At 41.1% G+C, this 17,563-nt stretch overlaps 1 protein-coding gene across 1 annotated transcript; it reads right to left on the reverse strand.

The window, feature by feature from the left end:
• Window positions 1–4,143: 4,143 nt before the first annotated feature.
• On the reverse strand, window positions 4,144–15,497 carry GTF3C6 (general transcription factor IIIC subunit 6). The gene is made up of 6 exons (XM_032338798.1): window positions 15,353–15,497; window positions 14,980–15,060; window positions 13,603–13,666; window positions 13,463–13,507; window positions 11,844–11,957; window positions 4,144–5,761 (listed from the first exon to the last, which is right to left on the reverse strand). The coding sequence occupies exons 1-6, from the start codon at window positions 15,416–15,418 to the stop codon at window positions 5,481–5,483; spliced, it is 651 nt and encodes a 216-aa protein (XP_032194689.1). The 5' UTR covers window positions 15,419–15,497; the 3' UTR covers window positions 4,144–5,480.
• Window positions 15,498–17,563: the final 2,066 nt, after the last annotated feature.

Raw genomic sequence — 17,563 nt, forward strand, 5'->3', positions numbered from 1 at the left:
TAGGCAGAGAGAGAGGAGGAAGCAGACTCCTGCCAAGCAGAAAGCCTGATGTAGGGCTCAATCCCAGGACTCTGGGATCATGACCTGAGCCTAAAGCAGAGGCTTTAACCCACTGAGCCACCCAGGTGCCCCCAATTTCATTGACTTCTAATTTTTATTACTGCTTTCTTCTGCCTACTTTGGATTTAACTAGCTTTTTTTTTTTTTTCCTAATTTTCTAACATGGAAGCTTAGATGATTGATTTTAGATGTTTCTTCCTTTTTTTTTTCTTTCTTCTTTTCTAATATATGCATTTCATGCTATATATTTCCCTCTAAGTGCAGCTTTCACTGTATTCCACAACTTTTGACAAGTTTTCATTTAGTTCAAAATATTTTAAAATTTCTTTTGAGAGTTCTTGCACTGTGTTACTTGTGTTGTTTAATCTCTGAATATTTTGGAATTTCCCAGCTCTGTTATTGATTTCTAGTTTAGTTTCATTGTGGTTTGAGAGTAGACATTGTATGATTTCTATTCTCTTAAATTTGATAAGGTATTTTTTGTCCCTGAATGTAAATGTATTTTGATGAATGTTTATGAGAGCTTAAGAAGAATGTATTATATATTGCTGTATGAAGTAGGCTATAGATGTCTCATATAACCAGTTGACTGACAGAGTTGCTGAGTTCAACCATGTCCTTGTTGATTTTCTGGCCTACCTAATCTGTGCATTTCTGATAGAGTTGCTGAAATCTCCAACTATTAGTGGACTCATCTATATCTCCTTTAAATTCCATCAGTTTTTGCCTCATATATTTTGACACTCTTATTGTTAGACACACACATGTTAATGATTGTTATGTCTTCTTGGAGAATTGACCACTTTATCAATACGTAATGTCCCTCTTTATCCCTGATAACTTTCCTTGATCTTAAGTTGTCTCTGTCTGAATTAATATAGCTACTCCTACTTTGTTTGGATTAGTGTTAGAATGATATTGTTCTCCATTGTTTTTAATCTTTATGTGTCTTTGTATATAGTGTAGGTTTCATGTTGACAATATTTAGTTGGGTCTTGTCTCTTGATTTACTCTGATAAATAATCTCTGTTTTAGTGCATTCAGAACACTGCAATTCAAAATTATTGCTGATATAGTAGGATTCATATCTATCACATATATTAGTTTTCTAGTTGTTGCCCTTGTTCTTTGTTGGTATTTTTCTCTTCCATTATTTTTGTCTTTTGTGGGCTTTTGAAATATTTTATTTTTAAATTTTTAGAAGATTTTATCTATCTATCTATCTATCTATTTGATTTATTTATTTTAGAGAGACTGAGAGCGGGTGGTAGGGTGGGGAAGCACTAAGAGAACAAGCAGACTCCTTGCCACACATGGAGTCCAATGTGGGGCTGAATCCCATGACCCCAAGGGACACAGGAGTGTAAGAATCAGAGATGTGATGACAGAAGCAGGTGAGAGAGAGAGATTTGAAGATGTTATATTTGGGACATCACACCAAGGAATTCTAATAGCTGGAAAAGATAAGAAAATGGATTCTCCCCTGGAGTCTCCACAAGGAATGCAACCCTATCAACGTCTTGATTTTAACCCCATAAAACTTAATCTTGGAAGCTGACTTCCAGAGTGACAATAAATTTAATGCGTTTTAAGCCACTGAATTTGTGGTAATTTGTTACAGCAGCAATAGCAAACTAATACAATCACCAAATGGGAGCATGGAATATGAATAGAAAATAAGGATTTATAAAGACATGATAGTGAAAGAACTCTTATGTTGGATCTGAGAAAACCGGACTTTGCTATCTTGACACCCTTATACATGATATGCAAGTACGACTACATTAAACCCCAAACAAAGTATCAGTTGTCCCTCCCATCCCCCCTAAAAAGAAAAAATATATATATTTTATTCATTTACTCATGTGAGAGAGAGAGAGAGAGGGAGTGAGAGAGCCAGAGGCAGAAGCAGGCTCCCTATAGAACAGGGAGCCCAATATGGGACTCAATCCCAGGACCCTGAATTATGACCTGAGCTAAAGTGACTGAGCTTAACTGACTGAGCCACCCAGTTGCCCAAAAGAAAATTTTAAAAGAAAAAATATACATAGCAGTATCTAGAAACATGTTGTAATTAAGAAAGGTATATATTCACTCTGTATTGAGTCAATAATGTGTACTTCTAGATAATTTTACAAAAAGGATTCTCTTGGGATCCCTGGGTGGCTCCGCTGATTAAGCATCTACCTTCAGCTCAGGTCACGATCCCAGGGTCCTGGGATGAGTTCCACATCAGGCTCCCTGCTCAGCGTGGAGTCTGTTTCTCCCTCTGCCTGCCACTCCCTCTGCTTGTGCTCTCTCTCCCCCTCTCTCTAACCAATAAATAAAAGCTTAAAACAAACAAACAAAACACCTAAGGGGCGCCTGGGTGGCTCAGTGGGTTAAGCTGCTACCTTCAGCTGAGGTCATGATCTCAGGGTCCTGGGATCGATTCCCACATCGGGCTCTCTGCTCAGCAGGAAGCCTGCTTCCCTCTCTCTCTGCCTGCCTCTCTACTTGTGATCTCTGTCAAATAAACAAATAAAATCTTTAAAACAAAACAAAACAAAACAAAACAGGATTCTCTTATTCCATAAGAATATAATGGTGGAAGTCATAAAAGAGAGAGAGCAAACCCATTTTTAGAACCAATGACATTTCTGGAAGAAAATACTATGTATGCCTGACACATTAGGAAGTTTGTGAGGTTTCGTATGGGAACAGAATGAAATGAAAACAGATTCTAAAAAATTATCAGCTGCTACTGAATAGCTAACCACATGATATCATCAATAATTTCACTCAGCTGGCCGTATCTGTCATAAATTTGTTATGATTAACTATGTAGTTCGTAATGAACAAATGCCTGGATTTCCTAACATTTCCATAATGGCCTTAAGGAATAATGCCCCACAGCACACCGTAGCAATATAATCCTATTAAATAGAATATCATTATTGTTATTAAATAGAATATCGTTTCAGTGTTAGAAGTAGTACTGTGACAGCTACATGGAGACTGTAGTTCCAAGACTCATTTGTAAGTAATTCTAGTAAGTCAGTAAGGCAGATCAATGGTGAAGAAATTCATTTGTGAAGTTCTGGTCTTACAAAATATTTCATAGTTGAAAAATAAGGTTTACTTTACTAAATTCCAAACATTTATTCTCACTTCCAGGTAAGGAACTAAAACACATTATGTTCTCTCCAGAATGTAAGACTTTATTATCCTCTTCAAGTTAGAACTACATCAGTCTAGATCAGTTTCTTTTTTTTTTTTTAAAGATTTTATTTATTTATTTGACAGAGAGAGATCACAAGTAGGCAGAGAGGCAAGGAGAGAGAGAGAGGAGGAAGCAGGCTCCCTGCTGAGCAGAGAGCCCGATGTGGGACTCGATCCCAGGACCCTGAGATCATGACCTGAGACGAAGGCAGCGGCTTAACCCACTGAGCCACCCAGGCACCCTAGATCAGTTTCTTTAGCAAGATTACACATCTCAAGAATCTTGCATTCTACTTCCTTATACTTTTCTCTACTTTTCAAAATGGGTAAGGTAGTAATAGGATTAAGTGTGGCTATTACAGAGTGACTCTGACAAGAGACAAGTTATTTCTTGCACGTTAAGGCTGGAGGTAGGTAGTTGCAGCGTCTTCTCTGCCCGAAGAGTCGTCGTCCCAGGTTTGGAAGGACATTCACACTCACAGGACCAAACAGGCCTTATGGGAATGAACCCAGCACCAGACTCACTTAACTTCATAGGAAACAGCACAGCAGCACAACGCTTGTTTCAACAGGAGGCTCTAATCTGGCCCCCAAGTGTCAGCTCAGGTGTAAGGAGACAAGATCGTTTGGGTGCATACAGAAGCCATGCTGGCTTAGAAACTTCAGCTTCCCCAAGAACTAACATCTCTTGAAACAGCCATGAGTGCTGCTTTCAGGAATCTTTGTAATAAGAAACCTAATGCTTGGGGCGCCTGGCTGGCTCAGTCAGTAGACCATGCAACTCATGATTTCAGGGTCATAAGTTCAATCCCCACGATGGGCATGGAGCCTACTTAATACAAACAAACAAAGTCTGTATTTTCCAATGGGCATTTATAGCTGTCATAGTCTTTCAGGTCTAGACACAATTTACCCATAAGGGGTCTTTTTTCTTTTTTTTTTTTTCAGCAGGCTCCATGCCCAGTGTGGAGCCCAACACAGGGCCTGAATTCATGACCCTGCGATCAAGACCTGAGCTGAGATCAAGAGTCAGACACTTAACCAACTAAGCCATCCAGGCACCCCAATAAAGAGTCATTTTTAATCACAAACAACATTGCCTCACATCACAGCTGACATTCAATTATTACCTTGTCTAGTATATTTCCAGAAACAATGCCAAAGGTAAACTTGAAGCCAGTTCACCATGGGGAAAAAAGAAAAGATTTATTAATCTTTATTCCTGGCAGTCCAGGGCAGCATCATATCAGGATCCAACCTTCTATCTTGTTGCTCTGCCACTCATGGCTTCTATTTCCAAAGTTTCTTTACAGTTCAAAAAGCCTACTGAAGCTCTAGCCACCATGTTCCAGCAGGGGAAAAAAGAGAAGTTGAACTGGCCCATCTCTCTTTATGCCTTAAAGTTTAAGGAAACTTTCCAGAAGCATCCATCACTCAACACTTATAATTCCGTATCACTGGCCAGAACTTATTCATACGGCCACATATTTACACATATATGGATACACAATGGATAACATATATGGATACACACCAATAATTCTCGGATTAGAATTAAGGAAAGAACAGATACTGGGTCAGGTAATTAGCAAGGTGGGTCAGAGATAGGACGAAGCAAAAGAAGGAAGAGATTTACCAGCTTTGAAGAGAAGAGGACCATAAGCCAAAGAATGCAGGCAGCCTCTAGAAGCTGGAAATGGCCCTCAGATGACAGCAAGAAAATGGGACACTGAACCATCAATGGCAAAGATTTGAAATCTGCGAACAACTAAATGAACAAGGAAACAGTCTCCCCTACCCCTCAACCTTGAGAAAGGAATGAAGTCCTGCCAACATCTTGATTTTAGCCCAGCCCATGTCAGATAGCTGATTTACAAAACCATATAATAATACACTTGTGTCATTTTAAGCCACTAAGTTTGTAGTAATTTGTGACGGATGCAATAAAAAAACTTATACACTTACCTTAATAAAACTTCCAATTTAAAGAAATTTAAAGAAGGGTCCCTATAGTCATTTATACCAGATTTTTAAAAATTCAATTCATATCTGGTCCTTAACAACTCTGGTATATTAAACTGTGCTATGATCAGAAATGCACGTATAGACAACAAAACTAGTAATATAGTGAACTGAAAGCTACACGATTATTTTATATAAAAACTCCAAAAAGTTCATTATTAGTTATAATGAGAAACATTTCATCTAGGAGTGATTTCCTAGACAGTATCTTGAGTTTCCATAAAAACATAACCTTCTGTCTCAGAAGAAGGGATATCAATTAGAGGACCAGAATTCTCTACTTCCAAGTTCAGTGATTTCCCCTGTTCATAACTCAGGTTTGAATTATTTTTCGTTGGAATCTCTTGGTCTTCCAACTCCAAGGATTTATCTGAGGCTGGAGTTACGTCGTCATCTTCATTTTCATGCAGAAAGCTACAAATCATGTTGGGTCTATAGGAGAACTCATTGTCCTTGATTTGCAGCCATTCCACACCACCTAGTGAGGGATGGGAGGACAAACCAAGAAAGAAATATGTAAAAGGAATTTCAGTTACTTACATATATTTCTTTTTATTTTTATTTATTTTTAAATTTTTTTTAAAGGAGGCTCGATGCCCAGTGTTGGGTCCAATGTGGGCCTTGAACTCAGCAATGCTGGGATCAAGACCCGAACTGAGATTAAGAGTCAGACACTCAACCAACTGAGCCACCCAGGCACCCCTCTCTTTAATTTAAATTTTCATCCTATGAATACATGTCAAACTAAAGCCTCAACATAAACCAATGAACATGGTGCCATGACTACTGATAAACAATCACATTATTTCCATCTTACATGGAAACCCTGGAAGGCCTGTACTATATGCAACATCAAAATCACTGTAAGTGAAATAGAGTCAATAATATTTTTTTTTTTTTTAAAGATTTTATTTATTTATTTGACAGAGAGATCACAAGTCGGCGGAGAGTCAGGCAGAGAGAGAGAGAGAGAAGCAGGCTCCCGCTGAGCAAAGAGCCCGATGCGGGGCTCGATCCCAGGACACTGAGATCATGACCCGAGCCGAAGGCAGCGGCTTAATCCACTGAGCCACCCAGGCGCCCCTAGAGTCAATAATATTGTAGAAGCTATATGGTCACTATATTCATGGTGAGCACTTTGTAATGTATATAATTACCAAATCACTATGTTGTACACCTGAAACTAATATTGTGTATCAATTATATTTCAATTAGAAGTTTTTTTAAAGGTTTTATTTATTCATGAGAAAGAGAGAGCATGAGCAAGAGAGAGCACACAAGCAGGGAGAGGCGCAAAGGGAGAGGGAGAAGCAGACTCCTCGATGAACAGGGAGCCCAACCCAGGGCTTGATCCCGGAACCCAGAGATGATGACCTGAGCTGAAGGCAGACACTTAACTGACTGAACCACCCAGGTGCTCCTCCAATTAAAATTTTCTAAAAATAATTGAGACCACAAAAAAAAAAAAAAAAAAAAAATCACTGAAACTAATCAACTTCAGTTACTATTCAAGCCCCTTTTCTGAGTTCTCACTGCCACCTCAAGCATTATAGAAGTCTTTCACTTCCCTATAATTTTCTCCTCAGTTTCCGTAATAGATGATACTACCCTATCATCTTTCAACTCAACACTCACATGTCATTTTGAGTTGGAACATCCAACTATAAGACACCTCTCCAAAACAAAAACCAAAACAACAACAAAAAAAACTTGAAAAAAATTGTTGCCCGTTTCATACTTCCAGTCACAGCCCTAACCCACCCACCGCTATAATCAAGTATTGTTTCAATAATGCTAGTAATTTGGGGGCACCCAGGTGGGCTCAGTTGGTTAAGCATCTGACTCCTGGTTTTGGCTCAGGTACACTCTCAGGGCTGTGGGACTGAGCCCTGCATCAGGCTCCATAATCAGTGGGGAGTCTGCTTAAGATTCTCTCTCCCTCTCCTTTTCCTTCCCCCCTGCGCCTCCCCTGTGTGCACTCTCTCTAAAATAAATAAATCTTTTTTTTTTTTTTTTAAAGATTTTATTTATTTATTTGTCAGAGAAAGATCACAGGTAGGCAGAGAGGCAGGCAGAGAGAGAGAAGCAGGCTCCCTGCTGAGCAAAGAGCCCGATGCGGGGTTCGATCCCAGGACCCCGAGATCATGACCTGAGCCGAAGGCAGCGGCTTAACCCACTGAGCCACCCAGGTGCCCCCTAAAATAAATAAATCTTAAAAAAAGAAAAATGCTAGTCCTTTTTTTCCTTTATCCTTATGACCCCTTCAAATATTTTCAATGGATCCTCATTAATTTCTATAGCAAGTCTGAGCTATTTATGTCATCTTCAAAATGCAGATAGAAGGGTGCCTGGGTGGCTCAGTGGGTTAAGCCTCTGCCTTCGGCTCAGGTCATGATCTCAGGGTCCTGGGATCAAGCCCCACATCAGGCTCTCTGCTCAACAGGGCACCTGTTTCCCCCTCTCTCTGCCTGCCTCTCTGTCTACTTGTAATTTCTCTCTCTGTCAAATAAATAAATAAAATCTAAAAAAAAAAATGCCATTAGAGATCTCTAAGATACGGCAACTTACCTTTGCCACCCGGTTCACACTTCCACTGCTCCTATTCCCCACCATAAACCAACTCTTCTGTGACAATTTGTTGAAACATCCTTACAGCTGATGCCATGTCTTCTAATACTACTAACATAAAATATCCTTCTATCAAAAGCTGATTAGTCCTTTTCTCTCTAGTCAGCTTCAACTACTCTCTCATTGGTTTCCCCATCCAATAGCATCATTCCCCTAGTCACCAAGTTCAAAACCTTGAAGCCATCAAGCCTATTCTGATATTTATTATGATACGTGGCACATTCCAAATACTTAGATTGAATGAAATGGGTGTTGAGTCACATTCATACGTGTGTTTCAATGGGATTTAGAGTGCAAATTCCCAGAACGTGGGAATTTTTTTCTATTTTGTTCTACCTGCAGCATATTGCCGTGGTTGGTCGCCAGCCTCCAAGTTGGTCCCCAAAGGTCTTCAGGTGGTATTCCTACCCCTGTGTCATCTCTCCCCATAATGAACAGGAAATGGCAGAAATGACAGAATGTGACTTGTAGGCTGGTTCATAAAACATATTGTGGCTTCTACCTTGTTCTCACAGATCACTTGATCTGGAAGAAGCCAGCTGCCGTGTCAGGAAGGCCCTCGAATGGAGGCCTCCTGCTAAAAGATGGCACAAACCATGCGAGGGAGCCGTCTTCTATTTAGATTTTCAGGTCACTGCAACCCAGCCAACATACTGACTGCAACATCAAGAGAGACATCGAGCCAGAACTGCCTGGCTAAGCTGATCACCAAATTCCTCAATCATGGAAACTGTGCAAAATATCTTTGTTGTTTTTTTAAACCGTTAAGTTTAGAGATAATTTACTATGCAGCAATACATAACCAATACAGCCTTGACTGGTTGGCTAACTAATTTATGTAATTAAGCAAAATACTATTATCTTTGCAAAGGCCTATTAGATTATTAAAGACTGCAGAAAAGAAAATTCTACAACTTTCTTCTCTAAAAAAGAATAAATAGGGTGCCTCAGTGGCTCAGTGGGTTAAAGCCTCTGCCTTCGGCTCAGGTCATGATCCCAGGGTCTTGGGATTGAGCCCTGAATCGGGCTCACTGCTCAGTGGGGAGCCTACTTCCTCCTCTCTCTGCCTGCCACTCTGCCTACTTGTGATCTCTGTCAAATAAATAAAATCTTAAAAAAAAAAAAGAATAAAAAATATAAAGAATAAATAATAGCTAATCTATCTGATATGTAACTACCTTTCAAAATCTTTCTAGAATTTCAAGTACCTCTTTCTTCCTGTTCTTTTCATAGTGTTAAAAAGGAGGATAGTTTTGTGATATACATGTTAGGAACAAAGTTTTTTTATGTGTAATTGGTATAATTAATTTCTACGTGATTAATGTACTTTCAAATGTTTATTCCTTAAAACAGAATAAACCAAGCCATAAATATTCACCATTAGAGTCCTGTTTTGTTTTTTTTTTAAAGATTTTATTTATTTGTCAGAGAGAGAGGGAGAGAGAGCAAGCACAGGCGGACAGAATGGCAGGCAGAGGCAGAGGGAGAAGCAGGCTCCCCACCGAGCAAGGAGCCCGATGTGGGACTCGATCCCAGGACGCTGGGATCATGACCTGAGCTGAAGGCAGCTGCTTAACCAACTGAGCCACCCAGGCGTCCCTAGAGTCCTGTTTATACTAGAGTCCAAAATATGTCTTTGAGCAATGAAGTTTTTTTTTCCTTTTCTCAAATTATGTGAGTTTTTAAAAACTGAAGGATAGTTGCGGGGCACCTGAGTGGCTCAGTCGGTTAAGTGTCTGACTTTGGATCAGGTCATCATCTCTAGGTGCTGGGCTCAAGTCCTATGTCAGGCTCCCCACTCAGTGGAGAGTCTGCTTTCTCTCTTCTCCTATCTTTGCCCCTCCCCCTGCTCATCCTCTCTCTCAAATGAATAAATAAAATCTTTAAAAAAAATTGAGGGTGGGGGCGCCTGGGTCGCTCAGTAGGTTAAAGTCTCTGCCTTCGGCTCAGGTCATAATCCCAGGGTTCTGGGATTGAGCCCCACATCGGGCTCTCTGCTCCGCAGGGAGCCTGCTTCCTCCTCTCTCTCTCTGCCTGCCTCTCTGCCTACTTGTGATCTCTGTCAAATAAATAAATAAAATCTTTAAAAAAAAAAAAATTGAGGGTGCCTAGGTGGCTCAGTCAGTTAAATGTCTGCCTTCAGTTCAGGTCATCATGACCACAGGTCCTGGGATCGAGTCCCACATCGGGCTCCCTGCTCAGCGGGAAGCCTGCTTCTCCCTCTGCCTGCTGTTCCCCCTGCTTGTACTCTCTCTGTCTGACAAATACATAAGTAAAATATTTAAATAAATAAATAAAAATTTAAAAAAATTTAAAAATTGAAGTAGAGTTGACATACAATGTGATATTAGTTTCACAGTGATAATTAGTTTCAGGTGTACAACACAGTGTACAATACAGTGATCTGAAAAGTCTATAAATTACTCTATGCTCACCACATCTGTAGCTACCATCTGTCACTACCCAACACTATTACAATACCACTGACTGTATTCCTCATGCTGTACCTTTAACGCCCATGACCTACTCATGTATAACTGGAAGCCTGAATCTCTCACTCCCCTTCAACCATTTTGTCCATCCCACAGCTCTCCCTTGCTCTGGCAGCCACCAGTCTGTTCTCTGTATTTATGGGTCTCTTTCTGATTTTTGTTTATTCGTTTGTTTTTCTTATAATCCACATAATTGAAATCATGTCTTTCTCTCTCTTATTTCACTTAGGAGCAATGAGCTTTTAAACTATCAAGTGATTATCTGTTTATCTCCACAAACATGTGTGTGCTATGGCTGCAAGAAGCACTAGACTAGGGGCGCCTGGGTGGCTCAGTGGGTTAAGCCGCTGCCTTCGGCTCGGGTCATGATCTCAGGGTCCTGGGATCGAGTCCCGCATCGGGTTCTCTGCTCCGCGGGGAGCCTGCTTCCTCCTCTCTCTCTCTCTCTGCCTGCCTCTCTGCCTACTTGTGATCTCTCTGTGTCAAATGAATAAATAAAATCTTTAAAAAAAAAAAAAAGAAGCACTAGACTAAAGTCTCCACTTCGGGGTAGAGAAAGCTCAGTGGATGGGCGTTAAGAATGAAACTCAGGGGGCGCCTGGATGGCTCAGTGAGTTAAGCCTTTGCCTTCGGCTTAAGTCATGATCTCAGGGTCCTGGGATCGAGCCCCGCATTGGGCTCTCTGCTTCGCAGAAAGCCTGCCTCCCCACCTCTCTCTCTGCCTGCCTCTCTGCCTACTTGTGATCTCTGTCTGTCAAGTACATAAATAAAATCTTAAAAAAAAAAAAAAAGAATGAAACTCATGTCCAACAACTGTGGTTTTACAGTCCCTCCCTAACATATAAAGCTAGCTTCTTCCAGTTATTAGCTTCCTGGGGAAGGCTGCCACACTGCCACAAGTTTCTAGGAGATCCTCTGGGGTTTCACTTGAAAATCCAGATTCTATCATCTCCACTCACAAAGAACTTTTAATTACAGGAGGGGTGTGGGTAGTGGTAGCTGTTGAATTCCCTAGGGGTTAGAAATCTATCAAGGTTCTTGACAAACTCCTCACGATTTTTTCCAGTGCAAAGGAGATAAGAAATTTCTTAAATGTCTCCAGTGCCCTTTGCTACATTAAAATTCAAATGAATTTTTTTTATTTTATCTTTTTTTTTTTTAAAGGAGGCTGCATGCCCAGAGCAGAGCCCAACATGGGACTCAAACTCAGCCAGGAGATTAAGACCTGAGCTGAGATCAAGAGTCAGAAGCTCAAATGACTGAGCCACCCAAACGCCCCTACAGTTCAAATGAATTTTAAATCTGTATCTGGTACTTTTCGGGGAGCACTCTTGATTTCCATAGAACATAGTTGTTACTACAAGGTATGTCCTGGCAGCAATGTGTCACTGTCAAAGCCAACAGTAAATTACCTACTTTCAGAGAGCTAAGTGAACTAACCTATGTTTTCTTCTCCTTCCTTCTTTTCTGTCAAAAGAGTTCTTGTCATGCTGAGTTTCTTCATTGTATGGCATTTATATTTCAGCACTGTTTTATCACTGCCTTCTGTATCACCTAGAACATAAAATGAACTCAATTATTTTACTGTTGATGCCACCAAATAATCATGTTAAGCCTCAGTAATTCCAGTTAAAGGGTCAGACTGAGCTACTTCCTGGTGAGACAGTGTAGTAAGTTCAAAATTTAACTCATCCCTCCTGCTCCCAGTAAAGAGAAATGACAGATAAAATACATAACAACTGAAGGAAAAACTAGACCCGAAAACAACATCTCCAGAGGACCAAAACACAAAGCTGTGCATGAAGTGAAACCTATCGGCCTGCTAGGCTCCAGCCGTGAAGCAGGGAAGTGGGACCAGGAATGCGGCCTTACAGGGTCATGAAGTCTCAGATTCTACCACTCAAAATGAAGCATCAAAGTCAGATTTACTACTTGAAGCCAGTCTGGTGTGAGGATGTTCTCAATCATGAAAGAAGACTGAGAGAAAACCTGCTGCCCGAGGTTATAGCTTTACAGGAAACTGTGGGCGCAGGCAAGAGAGACGATAAGGCTCTGAGCTGGAGGTGTGAAGAACACTGGAAACTTCCACACGCTGCCATAGGTCACTGACACTACACTTCAGAAAGGATCCTAGCACTATTAGGGTGAACCACATGAAGCCGTCCATACTCAGTTCAAATGGGTCATTTCATATGGTTAAACCTAACACACACTCAGCAATCAAATAATTCCATTTCTAAGTGTATATCTTAGGGCCATTTTTGCATCCATGCACGAGACACAAAATACTCATGGCAGCATCTCTGCAGTGAGTTAAAAAGTATAGTTCAGATTACAGGCTCTGGACCACACCACCTGGGTTCAAATCCTGGCTCTGTCTCTTACTTTGTGTATGACCTTGGGAATGTTATTTACCTCTCAGTGCTTCAGTTTCTTCAAATATAAAATGAAGACAACCATGGTATCGACCTCACAGACTTGTGATGAAGATTAAACGAGTTAAGACATGTAGCATTTAGAACAATGCCTGACATAGAGTAGGCATTCAATAAATTTTCATAGTTATTAATAATTACTGGTGAAAATGGAAGCCATCAGCACATCTCGTAACTGAAGAATACACTGTGGTATGGTCACAAATAGAATACTTAGCAACAGGGAAAATAGAACCTACCAATTGTTTAAATCTCAAAACCTATCTGTACCTGAAAAAATATATACAATGATACATATAATATGCTATAATTTGTATCAAGTTTGAAAATACACAAAAAAATGCTACTACTGTCTGTGGATACATATCTATGTAATACAAAATCAGGTAAAGAAAGAAAAACATCAAATTCAGAAAAGTGATTACCAAGAGAGGAAGGGCATAGGTTTAGAGAGGGGTATACACAAGGCTTCAAATGTATCTGGAATGTATTTTAACTACCTGGAAAAATGGTAGGATTTGATATAGCTAGACAATGGGCATATGAGATGTTTAACTACTGTACAAAAGTAAGCTGGCAGTATTTCATAGTAACAAGATTTGAGTCAGCAACGCACACACTTACCGGGCTCAACATTTTCTTCAAATATAACACAGGTCCCAAGAGTGTCTGCAGAAAAGTTGAAGGCAATTTGTTGAGAAATAAGAGTAACTTTCTCTGAAAATCATATAAAAAAAGGAGTTTCATCTGTGACAGCCTCCTACCTTCATACTCTCCAGCAAAGACATAGCTGTCCACTTGCAGAATGGGCCTCTCAGTGTCAATTCCCTGCAACAGAATACAAAGTCATTAAAAAAAATCATCATTAGAAAAAGCCTTGCAGGGGAGCCTGGGTGGTTCAGTGGGTTAAGCATATCCAACTCTTGATTTCAGTCCAGGTGGGTCATGAGATCCAGTCCCACCTGGAGCTCTATGCTGGGCATGGAGTCTGCTTAGGATTCTCCCTCCCCCTTTCCTTCTGCTTCTCCCTCTCCCTCTATTAAAAAAAAAAAAAAAAAAAAAAAAATCCTTGAGGGGTTGGGTGCAATAGGTAAAGATAATCAAAAGATACAAACTTTCAGTTATAAAATAAATCCTGGGGATGTAATGTGCAGCCTTTCTCTACTTAATAATACCATAGTGTACACTTAAAAGTTGCTAAGAGAGTAACATCTTAAAAGTTATTACAACACAGTGCCTGGTGAGCTGTCTGTAGCGTGCAACTCTTGATCTTGGGGTTGTGAGTTCAAGCCCCATGTTGGGCACAAAGCTTACTTAATTGGAAAAAAAAAATACCCATTACAAAAAAAAAATTGTAAATGGATATTAGCTAGACTGACTGTGATGATTATTTCCTAGTACATACAACTATTAAATCATTATGTTGTACACCTGAAATATAATGTTGTATGTCAATTACATATCAATTAAAACCAAAAAACAAAGAGCCTTGCTACCAAGGAGAGTGATCTCCAAAACTGGGGAACCTCCGGAGTTTGTCCTAGCAAGTGCAAGGTAAGCTAAAAATGCTCTGATCACTGCAGTTACAATCTGAAGAATGCTGCATTCATAGCCAAGCAGCAAGCTGTATTTCAATCAACATCCTCAAGTTAAGGTAAGAACAGAGAGAGTTTTGTCAACAGTAGCTCAAAGATTTTTATGTAAAGTGATAAAAACAGATGGTAACATGACACCACAGCTCAAGTCAACAGCAGAGTGTGAGGTCTTGAAAGTCTTTTCTTAGGTTGCCTCCCTTCTTCAGTTAATCTCTGCATGCACATAGGAAGAGCCTGTCTGCATTGTTTTCTCTCCCCGCTCACTATCTAAAACAATGTATTTTTTTTCCCGAAATATACTGGTTAATAACAAAACGCTACCTCCTCTAAATCTTTAACTCTCCCCAGGCACACATTCAGACCCTCAAGCCGACTATGGCATTTTCTCCTATCTGCTCCCATAGTCCCTCTGTGCTTCTCTCTGACTGTCCTTAGCATCCAGCGCTTTGTCACGAGGAATAGATCTTTGGGGATACGTGTTTCACTGTTCATTCTTCTTTAAATGTAAGAAAATCTACGGAAATCACCCAATGCAACTAGACTCACCAAAATCTTGCATTTATTTTCACATTTTGATAGAAACTCTGAATCAATAATGCCCGACAACTCCACCAGAACCAACTGCTCCTGGCAGAAGAAAAAGAGGCATTAACGTGCTAGCGCGAGTGTGTAGGAAAAAGCAGTTAACAAGCGAAGCCAAAAATCCCCACGGCAGCGATCCCAACCTTGGCGAGCACCAGGTCCTGCTTTGAACGAGAGGACGCAAGCGACGCTGCCTGAGGTAACGTCCTCTACTTCCCCATCTTACTACCGTCTGGCAGCTAGGGCGGAGGCCCGGGCTCTCCCTCCCGCCAGCCGCGTCCCGACTAGCTGCCCCACACGCCGCTCCCGCCGCGCAGGCCGCGGTCGTGCCACTCACTGCTTCCTCTTCTTCTTCTTCTTCTTCTTCTCCGTCCTCCCGGACCCGCTCCTCGGTGGCCGCCATGATTCCTCACCATTTCGGAACCTCCGAGTCACTGGCCACGCCCTCCGCGACCGCCATCTTGAGTACGGGCAGGTCGGGCTGCGGCTCGGGCCCCGCAGACAGCTCCTGCCAGAACGTGAGATGGCCGCCCCCGTGCCCACGTGGAGGAATGCGCCAGGCCTCCTCCTCGTTCCTTTCTTGAGAGAAGGAGCGCGGCTCCGGTGGAGGCCTACTGGGGCAGGCCTGTGACCGAGGACACTCTTAAGCTACCGGCCTGGGGAGGCGGAGAGGGCTGCGGAGGGAGAGAGGATAAAGAAGGTGCAAGCAAGGAGACAGCCATGTGAGAGGGAAATGAAGAGGCCTCAGTTTTGGCCAGACTCAGCATTTCTTAAAAGGAATTTTTTTTTCTAAGATTTTTATTTATTTATTTCACAGAGAGAGATCACAAGTAGGCAGAGAGGCAGGCAGAGAGAGAGAGAGAGGAGGAGGAGGAAGCAGGCTCCCCGCGGAGCAGAGACTCTGGGATCACGACCTGTGCTGAAGGCAGAGGCTTTAACCCACTGAGCCACCCAGGCGCCCCTAGAAAGAAATTCTTAATATCGTGTGAGCACTTCTCATTTCAAGTTCTCCTTGAGACGAGTTAGTATAACATTTCAGTATAGCACGTAAGGAACGCTTGGGTCCGGGTTTCAGGCCTGGCAGCCCGAATCTAAGAGCCGTAAAGAGAGGAACCCAGCAAATTAAATGCTAATGAGATTGCCCCAGGTGCTGTAAGACAAACAACGTTAGGGCAATTCAGAGGCCTGGGGAAGCGGGAGTTTTGAACCGAATTTTCTTAAACTTATGGGTTTCTCTGATTATGAAATAAATGATCTTAGTATCTGAGACAGGATGATAATAGCTGGCTCCGAAGAGCGTGAACTTTTGGGTCCGATACTTGTCCAGTTCAGCTGCATTTTTAGCATCAAGGTCTTAGGCAAGTTGGTTATCATGAGGATTCAATGGAACAATACATGTAAAATAGATTTAACCCAGCATTTGGCACAGAGTAAGCATTTAACGTGTTTTATCTATCAGTAATACACAAAGTTTTAGAGTATTGACTTTTAAAAAACACTCACGTATATCTTTTCAGCTTCTTTCCACATGTAAACACTTTAAGTGTTAAATTTGTACCTCTGTTCTTTTTTCTTTCTTTCTTTCTTTTTTTTTTTTAAAGGCTTAGTTAGTTAGTTAGTTAGTTGACAGACATCACAAGTAGGCAGAGAGGCAGACAGAGATAGAAAGTGAGGAAGAAGCAGGCTCTCCAACCCCCATGCGGGGCTCTATCCCAGGACCCCAGGACCAGGACCCAAGCTGAAGGCAGAGGCTTTAACCCACTGAGCCACCCAAGCGCCCCTGTACCTTTGTTTTTAAGTTGCTTTTCTCCTTGTATACAATATCATGGATGTTTTTCCAAGTTTTCCATGGTAAGTACAGATCTACATCATAATTTTTAGTAAGTGTGTAGTATTTATTGTGTAATGTTATTTCACAACACTTGTGTGGCCTGGCTGGCTGGGTTGGTAGAGTATTCAACACTTGCTCTCAGGGTTTTAAATTGGAGCCCCACCTTGGGTGTAGAGATTACTTAAAATAAAATACTTTTTTTAAAGGGGCGCCTGGGTGGCTCAGTGGGTTAAAGCCTCTGCCTTCAGCTCAGGTCATGATCCCAGGGTCCTGGGATGGAGCCCCGCATTGGGCTCTCTGCTCAGCAGGGAGCCTGCTTCCCTTCCTCTCTCTCTCTCTGCCTCTCTGCCTACTTGTGATCTCTGTCTGTCAAATCAATAAATAAAATCTTTTAAAAAAAAATTACAGGACACCTTAGTAAACACCTTTGTACATTTTTACTGAGTTGACCCATTAAAGAAATAGGATTTCATTGCTTAAAAAAAGAAAAGGTAGAGCACTTAACCTGTTAGAAGCTGTAGATTTGAATTCTAGCTCTGAAATGTGGTAACTGTGATCTGGGAAAAGCTGCTACACTTTCTAAGCCTCAATATTCTTATTTATTAAATGAAGATAAAAATATTTATACTTACTGTATATTTTGCATTTGAAGGTTAGATTATGTTGTATCTGAAGGTACTCTGTAAATTGAAAAATTACACAAGATGTCAGATTTTT

The sequence above is a fragment of the Mustela erminea genome, chromosome 4 (genome assembly GCF_009829155.1).
Source record: "Mustela erminea isolate mMusErm1 chromosome 4, mMusErm1.Pri, whole genome shotgun sequence".
NCBI lineage: Eukaryota > Metazoa > Chordata > Mammalia > Carnivora > Mustelidae > Mustela > Mustela erminea.